Genomic DNA, 24,739 nt, shown 5'->3' with positions numbered 1-24,739 from the left:
AGATGGACTAATATTGTTACAGTACTTTTATTGTTTGTTTTATACATATATATATATATATATATATATATATATATATATATATATATATACACATATACATATACATATACATATACATATACATATATATATATACTAGATGAAGTGGGAAATATGCGACACACGGGAAGGGCTGGTCCCACAACGCAATATTCCATCTCTCCACCAATTCCAATATTGGTGGCCAGTGGGGGGGGGGCTTTCTGGAGCGCTAGTATGAGTGTTGTGGGCCAAAGGGACTGATTTCCTGTGGGCTAGTACGGACATTGTGCGCCGAATGGATTCTTGGGCTGGCAACTCAGTCACTCAGGCCTGGTGGGCTGTCAGCTCAGTCACTCAGGCCTGACATTTTTCATCTTTTTCTGCAGTTCACAGCAATGAAGGAGGAAAGTCTATCCTGGCCTGGATCTCACAGGGAGCCTATGAAGGGAGAGATAAATAAACTGGGGTGAGGTTTAATAGTTGCAGGGGGAATACTTACTGATAGGCTGAAGGGGCCCTTTAAAAAGATAGTGAAATCTCAGTGAAAGGCACTTTTTCTGGAATTTTCCTGGCCTGGCACGGGCCTTTTGGGCCAAAATGCTCCTCCTGGGCAAATACGGGCATTTCAGGCAAAAAGGATTGGTTTCTCGGCTAATAGGGGCCTTATGGGCCGAAATTAGTGGTTTCAGGCAGGCCAAACAACTCATTTCATTTCCATTTCAATTTCAAACACAGGGCTGGCCAAACAACTAATTTCATTTAATTTCCATTTCCATTTCAATTTCAAGCATAAGGCAGGCCCAGACAACTCATTTCATTTTCATTTCATTTCCATTTCCATTGCAGTTTCAAGCACATGGCCGGCCAAACACCACATTTCATTTTCATTTCATTTCCTTTCCATTTCCATTGCAGTTTCAAGCACAGGGCAGGCCAAACAACTCATTTCATTTTCATTTCAATTCCATTTTCATTTCCATTGCCGTTTCAAGCACATGGCAGGCTAAACAGCTCATTTCATTTTCATTTCCATTGCAGTTTCAAGCACAGGGCGGGCCAAACAGCTCATTGCATTTTCATATAATTTCCATTTCCATTGCAGTTTCAAGCACAGGGCGGGCCAAACAGCTCATTGCATTTTCATTTCATTTCCATTTCCATTGCAGTTTCAAGCACAGGGCGGGCCAAACAGCTCATTGCATTTTCATTTCATTTCCATTTCCATTGCAGTTTCAAGCACAGGGCGGGCCAAACAGCTCATTGCATTTTCATTTCATTTCTATTTCCATTGCAGTTTCAAGCACAGGGCAGGCCAAACAGCTCATTGCAATTTCATTTCCATTTCCATTTCCATTGCATTTTCAAGCACAGGGCAGGCCAAACAGCTCATTGCATTTTCATTTCATTTCCATTTCCATTGCAGTTTCAAGCAAAGGGCTAACAAATCATTTATTGCAAGTACATTGCAGACTCACAGTTCAGTAGACTCACAGTTCAGTTGACTCACAGCAGACTCACAGTTGTGGCCTCTCCCTCGCGATCTTCCAGTGACTGACTCACGGCAAGACATCCGTGGTTTTATAGTCCAGCCCCTCCCCCCCGGAAGGGGCATTACCTTCATCATGGTGATTGACAGGCAAGAGGAGGAGGAGCCATCTTGGGGAACGGCTGCTAACCAGCAGCCGTCCGTTTAATTCACTTTTTTTTTGTAGTTTTAGTGAGTCCTGTGTTTTGTTTGTGGGAGAAATAGACTTTTTAATGTGGGGGGAAGGGGGTAACTATATTTCTAGGTCCCATCTGGTCGATGAGGCAGCTTTTTCTCCGGGCTGCCCCGTCGACCCGTCCTCGTGGCCTACCAGCGGGCGTGGAGCGCCGTTTCCTGGCGGGGACCGCCCAGCACCTCGGCTTCGGTGGCGGCACAGCGCTGGAGCGCTATCGCGGAGCGGAGCGGGCGATGCCTTGCCTGGGTCGCCGCGCTGGATCGACGCGCTGGAGCTCCGGTGAGCTGTGACCGCCGAGTTCAACACCTCCGGGCTGCGGGTCTGCGGAGCGGGCGGCGCCGACTTCAACATCGAGAGCCTGGGAGCTCCAAACCGGCGCGGCCTTGTCGGCTTCGGAAGCCGCGGTCTCCGGTAAGGAAGCGGCCGTTCCAGGTGGCCCAGCCGCTGATTGATTGATTGATTGATTATACCTTTAATAATCCTTTACAGGAAATTACGGTGCCACGACAGCTTCAAGACAGACATAACACCACACATTTCCTCAAATAGCTTCCATACTTAACAAGTTAAAATACAAGTTAAAATACAAGTTAAAATACAATGAATGAAAAAAAAGTGCAGTTATTTATGCGCATTATATAACCTTATAGCAGCTGGTATACAAGACTTCCTATGTCTCTCAGTTTTGCACATTGGTGCAATCAGCCTCTGACTGAAGATGCTGCTCTTGATCACCTTCAGGGCATGGAGTGGGTGAGTGGGGTTGGTCATTATTGAACCCAGTTTGTTCAGAGTTCTGGCCTCTGCCACCTGCTGGACCGTTCGTTGCTCAGCCCCGACCACTGAGCCGGCCTTCCTGATCAGCTTGTCCAGTCTGTTTTTGTCCGCTATGCGGGCGCCATCTCCCCAACAGGCCACAGCAAAAAAACAGAGCACTGGCCACCACTGAATGGTAGACACTGCACAGCAGGGGTTGGCAGATGTTAAATGACCTCAGCCTCCTTAAAAAATACAGTCGGCTTTGTCCCTTCCTGTACACCGCCTCCATATGACTCTTCCAGTCCAGCTCACTGTCAAGCTGGGCTGGTGTCATCGGGCCCCACTGCCTTCCCTGGCTTCAGTCTGTCCAGCATCATCTTGACCTGAGCAGTATGAAGAGTCATAGGTGGGGCTGCTGGTGGAGTGGGAGGTGGAAAGAGGGGACTCCGTACAGGTGACATCTCAGGAGTGTTGGAGAGAGGGAGGGGAGGAGGAGAGGAAGCAGCAATGGTCAGCAGACCAGGTGGGGGAGGCTGGGGTGGTGTGCGGCAGTCAAATCTGTTGAAAATCTGTTCAGATCATCAGCCAGACTCTGTTCGCCATCAGGCAGTGTACCACCCTTCTGCTTCATGCCCGTGATCTTTCGCATTCCAGCCCATACCTGCTTCACTCCATCTTGCTGCAGCTGTCGTTCTAATTTGAACCTATATGCTTCTTTCCCCTCCTTAATCCTCACCTTCAGTTCCTTTTGAAGTTCTTTGATTTTATTCCTGTCGCCCTCCCTGAAAGCCTTTTTCTTCTCATTTAGTAAGGCCTTCAGGCTGCTGGTAATCCATGGTTTGTTATTAGGGTAGCAACGAATTACCCTGGATGGCATGATGTCATCATAACAGAAATTGATGTAATGGGTAATACATTCTGTTAGGCAATCAATATACCGAGCAGACAGGAAGTGGTCAAGATTAGACTTTTAGTTGTATAGATAATATGTATATGTGTATATATAACTGGGACATGGGACATATGACAATAAAACACTCTTGACCCTTGAACTTGCCCACACCGACCAACATGTCCCATCAACACTCGTCCCACCTGCCTGCGTTTGGCCATCTCCCTCGAAACCTGTCCCATCCATAAATCTATGCAAATGTTCCATAAATGTTGCAATAGTACCTGCCTCAACTACCTGCTCCGGCAACTCGTTCCATACACCCACACCATACTGTGTGAAAAGGTTATCCCTCGGGTTCCTATTAAATCTCAAGCTTATGGAAGGATTTAATTACATGATTTCTTCTGCACCAAACACATATGCCTGACATATGCAGAGGAAGTGGAGCCAAGTCCACAGATCAAAGGCAGCAGGATAGCTAAATAAGATGCAGATAAGATAAAGACATGCAGAACACATTCCTTAATTAGTCGATACGTTGAAATACAAGAACATGGGTAACAAATGTTGGAATAGTCTACAATCCTTTTTAAACCACAGCCTGAATTGTGCGCTGATCACCAAATAATAGGAAGGACATGATTATACAGTTAACCCTCGTTATAACGGATCATAGGAGGGGAGTGGGAGGGGGGTGGGAGGGGAATGATGTCCATTATTGCCGATTGTCCGCTATAACCAAGTAAGGTATTATCATTGCATAAGTAGTAGAAGCAAACAACTACAGTTGCTGGTTAATACACAAAAGGACACAAAGTGCTGGAGTAAATCAGCTGGTCAGGCAGCATCTTTGGATAATATGGAGAGATTACTTTTCGGGTTGAGAACCTTCTTCAAACTCTCAGTCCTGAACTGGGCCTGGAATCTAGGTGTGTTGACGGCCCCAGCCTGCTGGTGACTGGGGGAGAGGCGAGGATCGGCGGCGTCAATGGTTGTGGCTCGCGGGGGCTGGAGTGGAGGTAAGGGTCGGCGGTCGTGGTGGCGATGATAGGCGCAGCCTGTTGGTGGCAGGGAAGACGATGTGAGCTGGGGGTGGAGTGAGCCGCCACGCATGGCGTGGGCTGCCAGGCCTGTAAGTAGCAGGGGAGGCAGTGCAAGCCGGCGGTGGGGAGCAGTGTGAGCAGTGCGAGCCGGGGGAAGTATTGCGAGCCGGGGGTGGGGGGGGGGGGGGGGGGGGGCAGTGTGAGCCGGGGGGGGGTCAGTGCAAGTGGGGTGGGGGGGGTATGGATAGCTGGGGGTGGAAACAGCAGAGGGTGGTAAGGGCAGCGAGGAGTGGGGTGGACAGTTATGGGGGAGGCGATGTGAGCCAGGAGTGGCATCATCAGCCGTCAGTAGGTCCATTCACTGTAACCAAACTCCTTATAAAGAGGTCCATTAACATACCCAGGACTGTGAAGTCAGACGCAGTCCCAACTTTATCTTTAAATTCACCGACGACACCACCATTGAGGATGACCTATGAGTAATCATGAGTCTGAGGATAGATGGGAGATTAATGGTGCCAGAATAACAAATTTGCTCTCAACGCCAGCAAAACAAAGAAGCTGACTATTAGAAGATAAGACCGAGGATCCACAAACCTATTTTCATCAATGGGTCGGCAGTGGAGAGTGTCAACAACCTTAAGTACCTGATCTCTAAAGATCTGTTTAAGAAGGAACTGCAGATGCTGGAAAATCGAAGGTACACAAAAATGCTGGAGAAACTCAGCGGGTGCAGAAGCATCTAGGAGCGAAGGAAATAGGCAACGTTTCGGGCTGAAAACCCTTCTTCAGTCTGAAGAAGGGTTTCGACCCGAAACGTTGCCTATTCCTTTCGCTCCTAGATGCTGCTGCACCAGCTTAGTTTCTCCAGCATTTTTGTGTACCTTCTAAAGATCTGTCCTGGGTCCAGCACATCAATGCAATCACAAAGAAAGCCCATCAATGCCTCTATTTCAACAACCATCAGGCTCTTGAACACTAGAATGACTAACTAAACAATGAACTACAAACTGCATTGGTTGCACCAAGGACTTTGGGCTGTTTGCAATAATATTGGGGTTTGATTAATTTATTGATTTTTCTTTTGTTTATTGTGTTATCGATCAGTATTGTGCTTACAGTCCTGTTATGCTGCTGCAAGTACGAATTTCATTGTTCCATTTTCGGAACATATGACATTTAAACACTCTTTGATCTTTTTTTCTTCAAAAGAAAAGGTTGAAGGTGAACTTAAATTAAACATATAAAATTATGAAGAGCCTGGACAGAGTAAAGAAAAAAAGTCTTTGCTGTCTGAAGGAGGAGCTCGACCCAAAATGTCAGTCATTCCTTCTCTCCAGAGATGCTGCCTCCCGCATTTTGTGTCCATCCAGAGAAAAAAAAAGACCTCTTTTCCTTAACAAAAGGATCAAAGTACAGGGGATGCAAACTTAAACTAATTGGTAGAAGGATTTCAGCAAAGGACAGGAATTGTTTCCTCCCAATAGCTGGGAGTTTTGCACAAAAGGTTAGATTGTGTTGTCACATTACAGATTTTTCTTAATCCATGTCTCAAAGGCTTTGGTTTCCAAACTCCGCAAGTCTTATCGAGGCAAATATACTTACTGAAGTCTTGTGAGGTAAATCATACCTTAAACATATAAATCTTGCAGGTGTTTCTATCAGCCTTCACATTTAACATAATATCACTTCAATTGGAACTGCATTAATCCTCAGATGGTGGTTTATATTTTCCTCTACCAGGTGATTCGTATTTTCTTTGTACCTGAATGATATTTTAACTCACAGCAATCCACCTATTTTGTAGAGTGTTCAGGGCGGCACTGTGGCGCAGCTTTAGAGTTGTTGCTTCCCAGAGCCAGAGACCCGGGTTTGATCCTGACTACAGGCGCTTGTCTATACAGAGTTTGTACATTCTCCCTGCGACCATGTGGGTTTTCTCCGGGTGCTCCGGTCTCCTCTCACACTTCAAAGGCGTACAGGTTTGTAGATTAATTGGCTTCTGCAACTTGTCCCTAGTGTGTAGGATAGAACTAGTGTACATGTGATCATTGGTCAGTGCCGACTCGGTGGGCCTGTTTCCATGCTGTATCTCAAAAAAAATACTAAACATACAATTTTCCCTCAAATTTTTGGACTCAGTAAGGTATAAGGATATATAAAAATGCTTCCTCTGTGATTGTATGATTCTTGAAACATTCAAATGGAATGTTAAAAGAATTCAGATTTTTGCAAACCGCATCCGTATTAAAAGTTGCTATGGTAATGCCTAATTCTCAGGTAATGCCTAATTCCAAAGGGAATGTGACTGTGAATGTAAATAATTTTATAACAATGGCAAAAAATCTACTATGTAGGAAGGAACTGCAGATGCTGGTTTACACCAAAGATAGACACAAAATGCTGGAGTAACTCAGCGGGCCAGGCAGCATCTCTGGAAAAAATGAATCTCTGGAGAAAAGGATGTGTTGGCAGAGATGCTGCCTGACCTGCTGAGTTGACGACTGCATTGGTGGTACCTCCTGCACCCATGCAGAACTTACTGACTTCATCCATTTCACCACTAATTTCCATCCCGCACTCAAATTCACTTGGACCATTTCCGACATCTCCCTACCGTTTCTAGATCTCATCATCTCCATCGCAGGCAACAGACTACTGACCGACATCTACTACAAACCCACTAACTCCCATAGCTATCTGGACTACACTTCTTCCCACCCTGCTTCCTGTAAGGACTCTATCCCCTACTCCAAATTCCTCCATCTATATCTGCACCCAGGATGAGGTGTTCCAGACCAGGGATGCCCTCATTCTTTAGGGAACGGGGATTCCCCTCTTCTATTATAGATGAGGCTCTCACTATATCCCACAGACTCTTCTATATCCAACAGCTCTGCTCTAACTCCCCATCCCCTCACTCGTAACAAGGACAGAGTCCCCCTTGTCCTCACCTTCCACCACATCAGCCATCACATACAACATATAATCCTCCGACATTTTCGCCACCTCCAACGGGATCCTATCACTGGCCACATCTTCCCATCTCCTCCCCTTTCTGCTTTTCGCAGAGACCGTTCCCTCTGTAACTCCCTGGACAATTCGTCCCTTCCTACCCAAACCGCCCCCTCCCCGGGTACTTTCCCTTGCAACCGCAGGAAATGCTGCACTTGTCGCTTGACCTCCCCCCTTGACTCCATCCAAGGACCCAAGCAGTCTTTCCAGGTGCGCCAGAGGTTCACCTGCACCTCCTCCAACCTCATCTATTGCATCCGCTGCTCTAGGTGTCAGCTGTTCTACATCGGTGATCGCTTCGCTCAACACCTCCGCTCGGTCCGCATTAACCAACCTGATGTCCAGGTGGCTCAACACTTCAACTCCCCCTCCCATTCCGAATCCGACCTTTCTGTCCTGGACCTCCTCCATTGCCAGAGTGAGGTCTGGCGCAAATTGGAGGAACAGCACCTCGTATTTTGCTTGGGTCGTTTACACCCCAGCTATATGAACATTGATTTCTCTAATTTCAGATAGTCCTCGCTTTCTCCTTCCCTTCCCCAGCTCTCCCACAAGCCTACTGTCTCCGCCTCTTCCTTTATTTTTCCCCCCCCCCCCCCCCCCCGACATCAGTCTGAAGAAGGGTGTCGACCCGAAACTTCACCTATTCCATCTCTCCATAGATGCTGCCCCACCCGCTGAGTTCCTCCAGCATTTTTGTCTACCTGCTGAGTTACTCCAGTATTTTGTGTCCATCTTTGCTAAAAAAAAATAATTACTTATTGGTTGCAGCATTGTCTTCTAGGAAACACATTATTTTTTATCTGGAAGATCTAAGAGCAGAAAAGCTGTTTGAGGATTCCTCCATTCACCATAATATAACTACGAAGCAGTGAAATCAACAACTGATCCCAGTACCTCGATACAATGGCTACAATCAGATAATCATCCCCCTGCTATATCCCACAGATTTCCCCAAACCACCAAATCAGTGAGAGCAGATAAGAAACAATAGAAGTAACCACCGACACCAGTCATAATCGATCATTTATAGTCGGAACAAAAGTTATGGTAACACAACAATCTCAACGGGGACGACAATGGAATGATTCAAAGTTAAGTTCAAGTCTACTTGTCTACACAGTTGGGCATGGAACTGACAAGCACACACAGAGTCTTATTGTCCCCTCGGGCTTGTACATCAATCTCGCATTTAGGTATTGGAATCATGGTTCACAGAAAAGGCAGCCCTGCAGTGTGTAAAGCTAATAAAAACCATATGATTCGATCCTTCCTCTTTTTAGTTTAGTTTGGTTTAGAGATTTCGAGATACAGCGTGGAAACAGGTCCTTCGGCCCACCGAGTACGTGCCGACCAGCGATCCCCGCACATTAACACTATCCTACACACAATTGGGACAATTTACATTTATACCAAGCAAGTTAACCTGCAAACGTGTCTGTCTTTGGAGTGTGGGAGGAAATAGAAGATCTCGGACAAAATCCACATGGTCACGGGGAGAACGTAAAAGTCCGTACAGACAGAACCCGTAGTCAGGATCTAACCCGGTTCTCTGGTGCCATTAGGCAGTAACTCTACCACTGTGCCACCATGCCGCCCATACAATTATCAACACAGATAAACAATAATGGTTAATTATAGATGTTCTGGCAAATAACTGCAAAAGAAGGCAAAGTCAAAGATATAATTGGTATGTTCATTATCTTTTATCCACTAAACAAACAAGAAAAAAATGGTGTAAGGGAAGTCTTAATTACAAAAATTAAGACAGATAAGGAGAAAAAGCGATAAGAAAATCAGCATATTCGTTATTTGGATAATCAAAACCTTTTTTCTCACAGGTGGAAATGTCAAAGATTAGAGGGCATCCATTTAAGGTGAGATGGTCAAATTTTAAAGGAAATGCGAGGGGAGAGTGTTTGTTGAGTAGCGTTTAAATGCTTTTAAATAGACAAAATATGATACGCAGGGAATGTGCAGTGCCTGTTCCTCTATTGTACTGCCCTGTGTTTTATGATAGTATAATTGCAGATTAGCTCATACAGGATAACGGACTATTGCAGTGCTGTAGGGAGACATGACTTACAGTGAGTTTAGTATGCTAGAAGGTAGAACAATGGAATGATTAACATCAAAATGCACAGAAGTTTGCAACATTACTTTGTCTATTTTGAGTTACTGAAGAGAGAAATAAAGAACCCTGTAAGGAGATAATGGAAGATAGTAATATGTGTGCAGAAAGAACATTGAATAATATAGATAGAATAGATATTTTAAAACAACAACAAAAGGCAAAGACAATTCAACGTCAGTGACTTTAGAGAGACAGTGTGGAAACAAGCCCTTCGGCCCACTGAGTCCGTGCCGACCAGCGATCACCCAGTACACTCGCACTATCCTATACACTAGGGACAATTTATAGAAACCAATTAACCAACAATCCTGTACGTCTTTCGAATGTGGGAGGAAACCAGAGCATCCGGAAAAAGCCCACATGGTCACAGGAGGAACGTACAAACTCCGTATAGACAGTACACATAGTCAGAATCGAACCCGGGTCTCTGGTACTGTAAGGCAGCAACTCTACCGCTGTGCCACAGAGCAGCCCTGGACATCTGGTGTCATTGAACAAGAGGTGTAATAAATATTAGGCATGGATATTTAACCTCATATTATTTCAAGAGTAAACCAGTGATTTGTTCCAATTGACCCTCCCCAACTGGACCGGGCAGTATTAAATCTGTGCTCCAATTCTAACTCTTGCTCTATGAAAATTAGGGTGGCTTTATTTGCCAAATCCTTTAAATAAACCAGATTGCCCCTTTGTGTCACTCAAGTCTAGGTTCTTAAACAATTCCCTCCTTACGAATCATTTACAACTGTAGCAAATCGTAATTATATAAATGTTGGCCGGTTCAGCTTTTTATGAGGCTTCATCTGAAAGTCTGCTTGGAAGTAGAGATTCAGAATGTATTGAAATGTATCCAAGCCTCGTATATCAACTAGAACTGAAATAGAAACTTGCAATTTAATGATGTGCTTGGAATTTATTTTGCACTTTCTAAGCTCACTGAATTATAGAACAGACCCGGTATCCTGGTTATATGGGATTTCCAGGCAGATGGATTGGCACTATGTGGGATTACAGATCCATAGCCATCTGCCAGGGCTACGTTTTAAGACTCAGCTGCAGGAAGAGTTGGAAGGTATTTTACTGTCTGCCAGTTGTACTATAATTGCAGAATTTAACAGAACTATTTATTTCAATGTTTATGTTTTCCAAGAATTATAGAAGATATAAGAAAATATGATTATGAAGGGTGGCCTGGTGGCCCAGCGGTAGAGTTGCTGCCTTACCGCGCCAGGGACCCGGGTTCGATCCTAACTATGTACGGAGTTTGTACATTCTCCCCGTGACCTGCATGGGTTTTCTCCGGGAGCTCCAGTTTCCTCCCACACTCTAAACACACACAGGTTTGTAGGTTAATTGGCTTAATAAAATTGTAAATTGTCCCTAGTGTGTGCAGGATAGTGTTAGTATGCGGGGATTGCTGGTCGACGTGGATTTGGTAGGCTGAATGGTTTGTTTCCGTGCTATATCTCTCAAATAAAAATCACTCTAAGCATGCATTCCCTCCACCAGTAGCACAGCACTAGTGGCTGCAGTGTTACCATCCTCTGTTAATCATTCAAGCTCCATTGACAGCACCCCCCTTCCCTCGAACTCTACTACCAAAGGCAAGTTCATAAGTACACAAAATGCTGGAGAAACTCAGCGGGTGCAGCAGCATCTATGGAGCGAAGGAAATAGGCGATGTTTCGGGCCTAAACCCTTCTTCAGACCAGACAAGTTCATAAGTGACAGGAGCAGAATTAAGCCATTCAGCCCATCACATTTACTCCACCATTCAATCATGGCTGATCTATCTCACCCTCCTAAACCCATTCTCCTGCCTTCTCCCCATAACCCTGACACCGATACTAATCACAAATCTATCTATCTCTGCCATAAAAATATCCATTGACTTGGCCTCCACAGCCTTCTGTAGCAATGAATTCCACAGATTCACCACCCTCTGACTAAAGAAATTCCTCGTCTCCTTCCTCATGGAACGTGCTTTAATTCTGCATGGTTTTCCTCAAAATGCTCCTGTTTCCTCCCATATCCCAAAGACGGGCAGGTTAATTGGCCACCACAGGTTGGCCCTAGTGTATAAGAGAGTGGATGTGAAGGAAGGATAACATGGAACTTGTGCGAAATGTGATCGATGGTTGCCGTGGACTCTGTGCCGTACCTTGCAATCATAACTAATCTTGACAATGATCTGCATTTTCTGGAAAATTAATAAATTAAATGATAGCAAGTTCCCTCTGGACCTCAACGATAGGACAACACTTTGATCCCAGAACCTAACCAAGTAAATTTATTCTGGACTGCCTCCATTGCTAGTATATCTTTATTGATATACGCACAAGAACATGTCCTCCCTTCAGTCTCTCAATATTTATGTTATAATCTGCTCTTTCTCTCTTTAAACTCATTTCCCGCACTCACCCAACCTGCCAATCTATATCTTGATTGCAAAGTCCAAATATTCTTATCAGAGCGTGTGCTCCCACTTATTTTTGTATCATTAGCAAACTTGGATCCCATATTCTTCTCTCTCTTCCAGATCATTAATAGAAACAGCAAAAACTGATCCTAAAGTCATTCAGCCATCTTGCCATATAACAATATCTCATGACAGCATAGAAGGCCATTCTAGCCCATTAAATTAATACCAATTCAGCTCAAATTCCATTCTTCCACTTACCTCCCTGTAATCTACTCATCCCACATTCCCATCACCTCCCCCGCACCCCCCCCCCCCATTCTACCATTCACACGAGGTGGAAGTTACGATGCTAACCAACCTACCAACCCGCTCATCTTGGGAACGTTGACGGAATCCAGGAGAAACACCCATGCAGTCAGAGGAAGAACATGCAAATTCCACACAAACAACTCCGAAGATCAGGATGGCACAGTGGTACAGCTGCTGCCTCACAGCACCAGAGACCCAGGTTTCATCCTCTCTATGGGTGCTGCCTGTACGGAGTTTGTACCTTCTCCCTGCGGCCGTGTGCTCCCGTTTCCTCCCACATTCCAAAGACCTGCAGGTTTGTAGGTTAATTTGCCGTCTGTAAATTGCCACTTGCGAAACTGGGATAACATAGAACTCGTTTGCGGGTGATCATTCCTCAGCGCGGACTTGATGGGCCAAAAGGCCTGTTTCCACACCGTATCTCCAAACTAAATTTAAACAATCATTATCAAACCAAGATTGCTGGAACCGTAAGGCAGTGTTGTTCTGGCACATCCTTCCAGCCTGAATGATATTGATTGATTTGTTTATATGATAACACGCCTTCAATCCATGCTAATATGGCTCCCCCAATTGCATGTTTTAATTTTTAGTTTTAGAGATACAGTGCGGAAACAAGTCCTTCGGCCCACCGAGTCCGAACCGACCAGCGATCCCCGCACACTGAATCTATTTTACACACACGAGGGGCAATTTTACATTTATACCAAGCCAATTAACCTACCAACCTGTACGTCTTTGGAGTGTGGGAGGAAACTGAAGAACTTGGAGAAATCCCACGCAGGTCACAGGGAGAAAATACAAACTCCTTACAGACAGCACCCGGAGTCAGGATCGATTCCGGGTCTCTGGCACTAAGGCAGCAACTTTACCGCTGCACCACCGTGCCACCCATGTGTTCTTGTCTTGTGCACCAGACTTAATGCAGCATTCTGGAAACAATCCCGTTGAGCAGACTTGCTATGGAGCACCATAATCTGCTTGCCATTTGTAGAAACTATTCAACTTACCCTTTAATTGTTGCCATTAGTCCCTGTTTAATATTAGCATACTAAACATTTGCGTCTCCCATTAAAACAACTATTCGATGAATTAATGTGGCAGGTTTGCCAAGCAGTCATGTACTTTCTCAGTAGTTTGGAGAAACCTCAAGGCAACAATCAAATGTGATTCTCAGCAAATGGCAACCATCAGGAAGGAATCCAGTAAATAATCAATCACAGACCAGACAAAATAGTTTATTTTTCTCACAGTATGATATTAATGACCAAGAAACTATACACTGCAAGGAGATCTATGTCAGACTGGTGAGGTACAATAAGCCAAGGCATGGTTTGTGTTTGGGCCTTCTGCTATACAACAGTATTGAAACTAGAACCAAAGCACTGTGCGCAGCAGAACTGACTAACATCCAGGATCAGGAACAGCTTCTTCCCTAAACACTACAATCTCCAAATAAGCTCTGAACTACATAGAATTAGGGGCATTGGTTTTATTGTTTTGCACTATTATTGTTTGTTTGGTGTTTTTATTTGTGTGTGTGTGTGTGCACACACTGCACCTTATCACCCTGATTTACTCTTCCCTCCCCATCCCAGGCATTTCCCACAGCATAGCAGGTGTAACACCAGTCCTTACACCTCTATCCAGGGACCTTAACAGCCATTCCAGGTAACATGGAGATTCACCTGCACCTCCTCTAACCTCATCTATTGCATTGTGTGCATTTAACGTGGTCTCATCTACATTGGTGAGACCAAACACAGACTAGGCAGACGTTTTGCCAAGCACTTATGCTCTGTCCAATATAATTCTCCTTCTTATTCCTACACTGGCCTGTCTGTCCTTGACCTCGTCCACTGCTAGGGCAAGGGCAAACGAAAGCTGGAGGAACAGCACCTCATATTCCGTCTCAGTAGTCTGCAACCCAACACACGAACATTGAATTCTCCAATTTCAAGTTACTTGCACCCCATCCATCCCTTTCTCTTTCCTCCTATCCTGGTCATCTCTCACACCTTCTTTAGTTTAGATTACTTTAGTTTAGTTTAGAGATACAGCATGGAAAAAGGTCCTTTAGCCCACAAAGTCCACAATGACCATTGGTCGCCTGTTCCACTATTCTATGTTACCCCACTTTCGCATCCACTCTCAACACATTAAAACTTCTTCACACAGTACCCATCAGGCCCCAATCAGACTGTTGCCTTCTCCCCCTTTCATTACACTCACCTTCCACTGATCCCCCCCTCCTCCCCCCTACAGCCCACCCCTCCCTCCGTTGTTCCCATCGGTCACTGCGCCTCATTCAGTTCCATTCTTCACTTTCCTTCCTTCCAGAGTCCCAGAATCTGAAGCCTTTTGTTCTCCACTTGGCATCTCCCAGTCTCTGTCGCTATCCCCACATTTCACTCCACCTGACTTACCTGCCGATTGACACCCTCCTCACCTGGATCCACCTCCGGTTTGATAGGTCTTCCCGCTCTCCTCTCCCACCGTTATACTGACTACCTACCCTCTAGACTTCCGATCCCAACCCAAAACGCAATAGTTTATTTCCCTCCACAGACGCCAGATTGTTTATTTCCCTCCATTTGCTCTCTGTTGTTTGCCACACCATTAAGTTGTGTTGAAGCTACGTGCTATACGATGTACTTTCTGCAGCAGTGCTCTGGGTCATTCATAGGTGTGTGCAATGGAATCTTGCAGAAATGGCATGCACTGCATACGCAGCCCAGACCATCACACAAATCAACCTCCCTTCCATTGACTCCATCGCACTTCACACTGCCTTGGCAAGGCCACCAGCAGAACCAAGGACCAGTCTCACCCCAGACACTCCCTCTTCTCCCCTTAGGCAAGAGGTATAAAACCATGAGAATGCATACCTCCAGTTTCAGGGACAGTTTCTTCCCAGTTGTTATCAGGCAACTGGATCATCCTACAACTACAGAGCAGTCTTGAGTACAATCTACCTCACTGGAGACCATCAAACTATCTTAATTTGGACTTTACTGGACTATCTCTTGCACTGAACGTTATACCCTTCATCCTGTATCTATACACTGTGGATGTTTAAGAAAGAACTGCAGATGCTGGAAAAATCGAAGGTAGACAAAAATGCTGGAGAAACTCAGCGGGTGAGGCAGCATCTATGGAGCGAAGGAATAGGTGATCTCGGGTCGAAGAAGGGTCTTGACCCGAGACGTCACCTATTCCTTCGCTCCATAGATGCTGCCTCACCCGATGAGCTTCTCCAGTATTTTTGTCTACCTTTGTACACTGTGGATGGCTTGATTGTAATCATATGTAGTCTTTCTGTGCACTGTACACATGACAATACAGAAAAGTAAACTAAACTAAACTCTGAAGAAGGGTTACAACTCGAAACGTCACACATCCTTTTTCTCCAGAAGTGCTGCCTGGCCCGCTTTGTGCCCATCTAAACTAAATATCTTGGCCCTCTGTACATAAGTTCACCATACATATTAGCATTTTAGTGATCTTTTTAATTCATGCATTGCCTAGTTGCTGATTTTTTAGATAAAGCATTGTACAAAGTGCAAGAATTTCCTGGTTTATATTTTTCCCTGTGAAGTAGTTCTGTTATAGTAGTTTTATAATTATTTTGGATACCATTTCCATTCTTATTGATATCAATCCACTGTGATTTCCAGTAAATCCGGGAGAAATTTAATCGACTACAATATTACTTTGAAAACTGTTTAAAATGTAATGCCACTCACTTCCACATCTGGAACAAATAAGCGTTACAGACCTTGAGTAATTCTAACTACATTAGAAAATAAATTGCCATTGGTTAATTGGTTACATGTGGAAAAGCTACCCCTTGCTCCAGGGAAACAGCCCCCATACAATTATAATTCATTCAGCACAAAAGGTCTATTCATTATTTTGTATCCTGAGATATTTTCAGCATTGATTGCTTACATAATAACTCGGAGAACAGTTTATGGAAAGTTCAAGACGACAAATCTGCAAGCTGAATTGTAGATTAATATGTCATTCCTTAATATATCAGAAGTTCCACTTGTCTAGCATACGCATATTGTTCCCAATGTCTAAACCATGCATCTGGTTCAATAATACTTTTATTATCAATGCATCCCTAGATCTGGCACTCAAAGATAATGTGTAACTGCTATACTCCTGTTAATCATCATTATTGTAATGAATGTTCACTCTGATGCAACATTAACAAAGATTCAACACTTGTAAATGATTTCAAAGTATCTTGTGAGCACTGGATTTTAACAGTCTGTAGGAGACCTCGTTGCACTGAGAAAATCCCAAGTTACATTGGAATTCAAAACTTCGATTTGGAATTGGAATTATTTACTTCGTTCCATAGATGCTGCCTCGCCCGCTGAGTTTCTCCAGCATTTTTGTCTACCTTGGAATTCAAAACTGTATCTTCAACTATAGTTCACCACTGCCACCTTAAGAAATTTGCTTTAATAGGTCTGCATTGTTTTGAGGTGAACATTGCAACAGTCTGAAGAAGCGTCCCAAACTAAAACATCGCCTGTCCATTTCTTTCCATAGACGCCCCCTAATTCACTGGGTTCCTCCAGCACTTTGTTTGCTTTTGCTGAAGGTTACAGTGCTTGCAGTCTTCTGTTTCTCTATTCCAAAATAACTTATTCATGGCTGTCAAGTACTTCTGGCAGGGCCCCACAATTAGCATCCTCACCTCTAGTTAGTGTTCTTGAATGGGTGATTTATTCAGCCAAGAGTTATTTGTTGAAATGAGGAACTGCAGATGCTGGTTAATACACAAAGGGGCACAAAGTACTGGAGTAACTTAATAGATCAGGCAGCATCTCTGGAGAACATGGATAGGTGAAGTTTCAAGTCAAGCATCTTCTTCAGAAGAAGGGTCTCGACCCGAAACGTCACCTATCCGTGGTCTCTACAGATGTTGCCTGACCCGCTGCCTTACTCCAGCATTTTAGAGTCATAGTCATACAGTGTAGAAACAGCCCCTTAGGCCTAACCTACCCACACCAACCAACATATCCCAACCACACTAATCCCACTTGCCTGCATTTGGCCCATATCCCTCTAAACGTGTCCTATCCATGTACCTGTCTAATTGCTTCTTAAATGATGAGATAGTCCCTACGTGTCCTTAACATTTATTTGTTCCATGTCTCAATGATTTGATTTGATTTGATTTGATTTGATGCTCAGGCCCTCTCGCCGGGAAGATGGAACCCCGACGTCGAACGGAAGAACATCCTCAGCGGCCTGGACCTCTGAATCGGCCACCTCCCACCGGAGTCCGCGGCTCCCGAAGTCCACAGGCCGAGCTGGACAGAGATTCAACGCAGGTGGCCCCCGGCAAAGGATCCCAGGCCTCCGCGGTGTTGGTCAGCGCCGCCCGCGCTGGTTGCTCCGTAACCCATAGCTCCGCGATGTCGATGCAGCAGGCCCAACACTTCGGAGCCTCAAACGGCGATTCCAGGTGAGGCATCGCCCACTCCGCGATGTATCCAGCACTGCGCCACTATTGCTGAAGCTCTGGTCCAGTCCCGGCAGGAAAGGTCGCGCCAATTCAGTTGGTAGGCCGCGAGGAGGGGGGCGAGGGCACGACTCGGATAATAGTCACATCCTCACCAGGAAGTGACTGTAGGACGGTTCCCCCCTTACCCTAACCCATTCCCCCACATAAAATACCAAAAAAAAAACATACTTTAAACATACCAAAAATAAAAAAGATAAAAAGACAAACAGACTGTAGGTGGAGGCAGCCATCAACAGCGCCACCGGATGTACAATGATGGCTTTCATGCTGTTTTTCTGGACGTTTTGTGCAAACAATAATATGCTTTTACTATATAAAAGAACATACATACCTGATGGACTAGAAATATTAATTATCCTCCCTTTTGCTCGACGAATTAGAGGTAGAAATGTTTTAGTAACTTCAATTGTTCCAAAGAAATTGACTTCCATGCATCGCTTAAAAGCATCTGTCGGGATGATTTCGGTATCACCAATGCAAGATATAATGCCAGCATTGTTAACTAAAGCGTAGAGTCCTACAGAAAGAGAGAGCAATAATTAGATCTCAAATTTAAAAAAATCCTGTATTGATGATTTTTCTACCTCAGAATAAGAATTGGTTTTATTTGGTAACAACTATAACCATATAACAATTACAGTGCGGAAACAGGCCATCTCGGCCCTTCTAGTCCGTGCCGAACACTTACTCTCACCTAGTCCCATCTACCTGCACTCAGACCATAACCCTCCATTCCTTTCCCGTCCATATACCTATCCAATTTATTTTTAAATGATAAAATCGAACCTGCCTCCACCACTTCCACTGGAAGCTCATTTCACACAGCTACCACTCTCTGAGTAAAGAAGTTCCCCCTCATGTTACCCCTAAACCTTTGTCCCTTAATTCTCAATTCAAACTAATCAAAGCATTTAGTTTAGTTTAGAGATACAGAGCGGAAACAGGCCTTTCAGCCCACCCAGTCCGCACTGACCAGTGATCCTCGTACACTCGCACTATCCTACACACTAGGATAATTTTCATCTTTTACCCAAGCTAACTAAACCTACAAACCTGTATGTCTTTGGAGTGTGGGAGTAAACCGGAGGACCCAGGGAGACCACGCGATCACAGGGAGAATGTACAAACTCCATACAGACAGCACCCATAGTCTGGATCGAATTTGGGTCTCTGGCGCTGTAAGGCAGCAACTCAACCGCTGCGCCATCGTGTCACATTTGCAATAATGCCTTCACTGTTATGGTCTCTGCCGCGAAACCCCTTCAAAGTATCACAATTCTTGAATACTCCACCCCAATTGTAATCCCTGCACCATTGGTAGCTGCCAATACCTTAACCTCAGTAATTCCTACCCTAAACCTCTTCACTGCTGTTTAAGATTTTGATACTGAGATGCAGGTGGGAAATAAAAGAATAAAGATAATAATTGTATTCATTTGTAAATAGAGCAAGATGTTCTATGATAAAGTGTGAGGTGTTCAGTCAGGTGCAGTTCATGGAGCGGGGCCATTAATGATGTTTGGATATGGCAGTGATGAGAGTGAATGATCCCATTGGGAGTTTATTTTTATAGTTGTAATAACATTTTCTTGCCATTTCAAAAATACCTTTGTACAATCCAAAACTCAAATGACATTCAGCTGGATGTTGGAGGCGTTTGGATTTACTCCTTCCGACCCAATTACTTGTATATCCGCTCAGTGTTGGATCTACTTTCAAAGTTTACAGGAACTCACAAATCACACTGCTAGTTGTGGCACGGTGGCTCAGCGGCAGATTTGCTGCCTTATAGCATCAGAGACCCAGGTTCCATTCTGACTACGGGTGCTGTATGTGCATTGTACGTTCTGTTCCCCCTGTGACCATGTGGGTTTTCTCCCAGTGCTCCGGTTTCATCCCACTCTCCAAATGACGTACAGGTTTGTAGGTTAATTGGCTTTGATTTTAAAAAATTGGAAATTGTCCCTAGTGAGTAGGATAATGCTAGTGTACCGGGATTGTTGGTCAGTGCGGACTCGGTGGATTGAAGGGCCTGTTTCCAAGCTGTATCTCTAAACTAAAGCTCCGAAGTTGCTCATTAAAATATATTTTGTGGATTGTAAAACTACTCTCCTAAACCTTATCTTATGAATAAGATGCCATAGATCCAAAATTCATAGATACAAAATTCAAATTGCATTAACAAGCCAGAATATCACCCACAAATCAACTGGAATCCCTGAGAGATACCAAGACAGATCCTTCACATACCCTTGTTTTCCAACTGCTTCTCAATTTCTTTCTCGACTTCTTGGACGGTTGTCAAATTTGTAACATCCATTTGAATTACAGTGAGTCGATCAGAACGGAATGACTTGAGCACTTTTGCTCCATCTCCTTCTTCATGGAGCACCATTGCAAACACATGAAAGCCAAGAGAATGCAGGCGCTTGGCCAAAGCGTGACCAAAGCCCGAATCACAACCTAAATGAAAAGAAAAGACCTTATGAAGAATACATTTACGGAGTCATAGAAGCACACAACATGGAAACAGACTCTTTGGTCCAACTCGTCCATGCTGACCAAGATGCCCCATCTAAGCTAGACCAATTTGCTCACATCCCTCCAATTGTTTCCTGCCCTAACTGTTATAGTACCTGCCCCAACTACCTCCTCTGGCAGCTCATTCCGCATACCCACCACCCAGAAACATTGCCTATCCATCAACTTGGCTATGTTGACCTTGAAGTCATACTGCTGCTGACTGAAATGCTCTGATGAAGTAACAAAGAATACTGAGAAAATGCTCTGTTTTGTATTCTTTTCAAAGTATCCCGTGGCAAGTTTTTTAGAGGCACAAGGGGAAAAATGACAATTACAGCATAGATGCAAAATTGTTTAAGGATCATAAAACAGGAGTAATTGTGAATTTATTGTCCAACCTGGAAGCTAGTTTACAGCTGTACAAATCCAAAAGCAAATGAAGGCAGATACAGCAGAGTAATCACGTCCTCTTCCTGCCCAAAGGTTGAGCAAGCTAGACCTTCATTACTTGGAGCACAGGAGGGTGAGGGGTGATCTTATAGAGGTGTATAAAAGCTGGGAATAGATAAGAGTGAATGCACAAAACCTTTTACGTAGGGTAGGGGATTCCAGAACCAGAGGACATTTTTGATGTCTGTAAATGAATGCAGATATATGTATGCAGATGCAGAATGAAGACAAGACTCTGAAATAATCGAGAAAATTATAAAATGATCTGAAATAATACAGAGAACATTCAAAATACTCAATAGTATTTAGACTGGGGAGGGAGCACTTGAGCAGAGCAACTGACCTCCATTTGAGGAGGGTCCTGGACCTCATGGCTGCTGGCCTTCAGTGTATACATAATGTTGCACACACTCTGCTGGTCAGGCAGCATCAATGGAAAAAGAAAGAGTTAATACCAGGTTAAAGACTGATCAATATTTATTGTGTGCAGCAATAGACTGGAAACGGTACAGATGAGACTTTTAAGGATGTTGCTAAGAATGGAATATGACAGCTGTGAGAAAAAGAAAATCAGTTGAGCTACAAATGTTTTATCTGGAAGAGAGAAGAATGAGGAGAAACCTACTTGAACCGTATGAAATTATGAAGAGTCTAGATGAATTAAATACCAAGGATCAATGGACGGCACAATGGCGCAGCGGTAGAGTTGCTGCTTTACAGTTCCAGAGACCCGGGTTTGATCCGGACTGCGGGTGCTGTCAGTATGGAGTTTGTACGTTCTCCCTGTGACCAAGTGCAGAGGGGAGTCAGTCTACACCACGACAGAAGGGGGAGGAGTTGTACAGTTTGATAGCCACATCTGCAGTTCCTATATACTTATATAGGAACTGCAGATGCTGGTTTACAAAAAAGGCAGAGTGCTGGAGTAACTCTCAGGAGAAGAAACAAGGAACTGCAGATCACAAAGTGCTGGAGTAACTCAGTGGGTCAGAGAGCATCCACAAATAGCTGGACTAACACAGCGCACAGGGAGGGAGCAGTGAGAGAGGGTCTCACAGAACTCCCCTCAAAGAGAGAATGAAAACCTCTTCAAAGTAGGAGTAAATTTTGCAGTGGAGCAGTTCAACCCGAATCATCACCTATCCATGTTCTCTGGAAACGCTGCCTCACCCCAAGTTACTCCGGCACTGAGTTGCTCCAGCACTTTGTGTACTGTTTTAAAAAAAGCTCAATCTGCATTGTTGACTCAGCAGGGTCAGATGTGCTGCCCAATCGCAAATAATTTAGAAGAAGACTCTTTGACAGCTCTAAAATGCATGGAGCATTGTCTGGCCTATCAGACTAGCTTCAGGAGATAGAGTCTGAAGAGGAGCCCCAAACTGAAACGTCACCTATCCAAGTCCTCCAGAGATGCTGCCGGTCCTGCTGATATCCTCCAGCACTTTGTGTTAAAAACATAGAAAATAGGTGCAAGAGTAGGCCATTTAGCCCTTCGAGCCAGCACCGCCATTCAATATGATAATGGCTGATCATCCAAAATCAGTAAAAGTTCGTGCTTTCTCCCCATATCCCTTGATTCCATTAGCCCTAAGAGCTATATCTATCTCTCTCTTGAATTCTTTAATCCATACATTCTATCCAAGAAGTGACTAGGAGCTTGGAACTGATCCATAACTATGTTGGTGCCACATGAGTGTAGGTGGCAGTGTAGACACTGAGGTTTCTGCCCTTTCTTTGGTTGCCAGGATTTTTCCTGCGCCCGACCCTCTCACAAACATCCTGGGAGGCCATTTGTAATTCAGAGCCAGTTTCCCAGCAGACACAAGGCTGGCACCAGAATGTAACATACAGGATAGCAAGACTGGAGGGTTCCAAATCTGCATGGAAATGCTCAAAAATTGGGTATGTTCCATTTATGAATCTCTGAATGAAACCATTCAAATTAACTGGCTGCAGATTATTTTTTTTTTCATTTTTCACTTCCTTACTCAGACATAGTCAAGAGAAGTCAACAATAGGAACGGGAGTGTTTTTGTTGTTATCACTACAAAGCACATAATGAAACCTGCTCAAAATTGTCACATGTTTCTAGATTGTAAAAGACTCTTTCTTCTGTGGCCCTTGTCCATTCTTGGGTTAATTTCTACTTGATCGTTCAGAAGAAAGCAGATCCAAGCGGTACGAGGACAATCTAGGGTGGCAAGTCATGAGGGCAGATTGAGGTACGCAAGCTACTTGACGCCTGAATATGTGGTTAGACTCATTGGAGATTGACAATGCCTGGCAATTTTGACTACATCTGCAAACAAATGGTCTTTACAAGTTAATACACAGCAAAATGTTTGGATGCCAGGAGAGGTCAGTGTTGTGTGAGCAGTGTACAGCGAGCAGTGAGTACTTAGAATGGTGTTCAGAAATCTGACTGCCAGTTTAGTTTAGTTTAGTGATATAGCATGGAAACACGCTCTTCGGCCCACTGAGTCCATGCCGACCAACAATCAGCCGTACACTAGTTCTATCCTACACATTAGGGACAATTGTATAGAAGGAATAGCATTTAGAACGGAGATGAGGAAACACTATTTCACACAGAGAGTTGTGAGTCTGTGGAATTCTCTGACTCAGAGGGCGGTGGAGGCCATTTCTCTGGATACTCAAGAGAGAGCTTGATAGGGCTCTTAAAGATAGCGGAGTCAGGGGATATGGGGAGAAGGCAGCAACTAAATTTAAAGTAGCTCTTTCTTCCCAATAACCCTTTCTGGCTCAAGCCCTCCCTTCATCACCTCCAGTTTAAATTCCATTTGGAATATTTTGGAGGACCAAGAAGCCAAGAACCAAGAACGGGGTACTGATTGTGGATGATCAGCCATGATCACATTAAATGGCGGTGCTGGCTCACAAGGACCGAATGGCCTACTCCTGCACCTATTGTCTATTGTGGAGGGGGGGGGGGGATATAAATAGCGGGAGCGGGAGAGAGGTGGCGAGTAGTCGAGGCGCGGACCACTGCCTTCTGTGGCTGAGAATTCCACAAATTCACAACTGGGTGAAAAAGTTTTTTCTCATCTCAGTGCTAGGCAACGAGACATTTCAGGGAACATATCTTTTGTAAAGATTTTTTTTAGCTGTATGAGGCCATTTATTGAAACATAAGATTATTAAGGTTTTGGACACGCATGAAACACGTTTCCAATGCTGGGAGAGTCCAGAACCAGGGGCCACAGTTTAAGAATAAGGGGTGGCCATTTAGAATGGAGATGAGGAAATACGTTTTCACACAGAGAGTTGTGAATCTGTGGAATTCTCTGCCTCAGAAGGCAGTGGAAGCCAATTCTCTGGAGGCTTTCAAGAGAGAGATAGATAGAGCTCTTGAAGTTAGCAGAGTCAAGGGATATGGGGAGAAGGCAGGAATGGGGTACTGATTGTGGATGATCAGCCATGATCACAGTGAATGGCGGTGCTGGCTCGCAGGGCCGAATGACATACTCCTGCATCTATTTTCTATTTCATGAAATATATATCTTTTGGGGGTTATTTTACTGTTTGTGTCAGAAAAATTCTAAGCTTCTGTTACGTAAACTACCACCAGGGGGCTATCCAGCCTCCTGGACCCCCGGCCAATACTTCCTACTTTTTTATCTGGAGGTGAATATCATGCTTAGTCCACATTGCTTGAAAAATGTGGGTCTGCAGTATGAGAAGGTTTAAAAAAATAATAATAATATTAATAATATAGTGTAATTCAATACAAAATAATAGTTAAAATAAAAAAATTAAGGTTATTAAAGTATCATGTAGGCTAACCGTAAATGAAAAAACGTTCAAATTAAGGATGTTTCATTCTAAATATATTTAATATAAAATAATTATAAATAATTTAAAACACTATTAACATT

At 44.2% G+C, this 24,739-nt stretch overlaps 1 protein-coding gene across 2 annotated transcripts in view; it reads right to left on the bottom strand.

Annotated features, from left to right (window-relative positions):
• Positions 1–24,739, bottom strand: part of LOC116982788 (estradiol 17-beta-dehydrogenase 2-like) — a 53,743-nt gene that overhangs the window by 27,496 nt on the left and 1,508 nt on the right. For both annotated transcript variants that reach the window (XM_033036237.1, XM_033036236.1), the window contains exons 2-3: positions 20,121–20,333; positions 18,202–18,387 (exon numbers count right to left, since the gene is read on the bottom strand). In XM_033036237.1, the coding sequence (XP_032892128.1) occupies positions 18,202–18,387; positions 20,121–20,333 (399 nt within the window). The remainder of the gene's footprint in view (positions 1–18,201; positions 18,388–20,120; positions 20,334–24,739) is intronic.

This window comes from Amblyraja radiata, chromosome 17 (assembly GCF_010909765.2).
Source record: "Amblyraja radiata isolate CabotCenter1 chromosome 17, sAmbRad1.1.pri, whole genome shotgun sequence".
NCBI classification, from domain to species: Eukaryota; Metazoa; Chordata; class Chondrichthyes; order Rajiformes; family Rajidae; genus Amblyraja; species Amblyraja radiata.
This window is presented reverse-complemented; position numbering and strand designations above follow the sequence as displayed.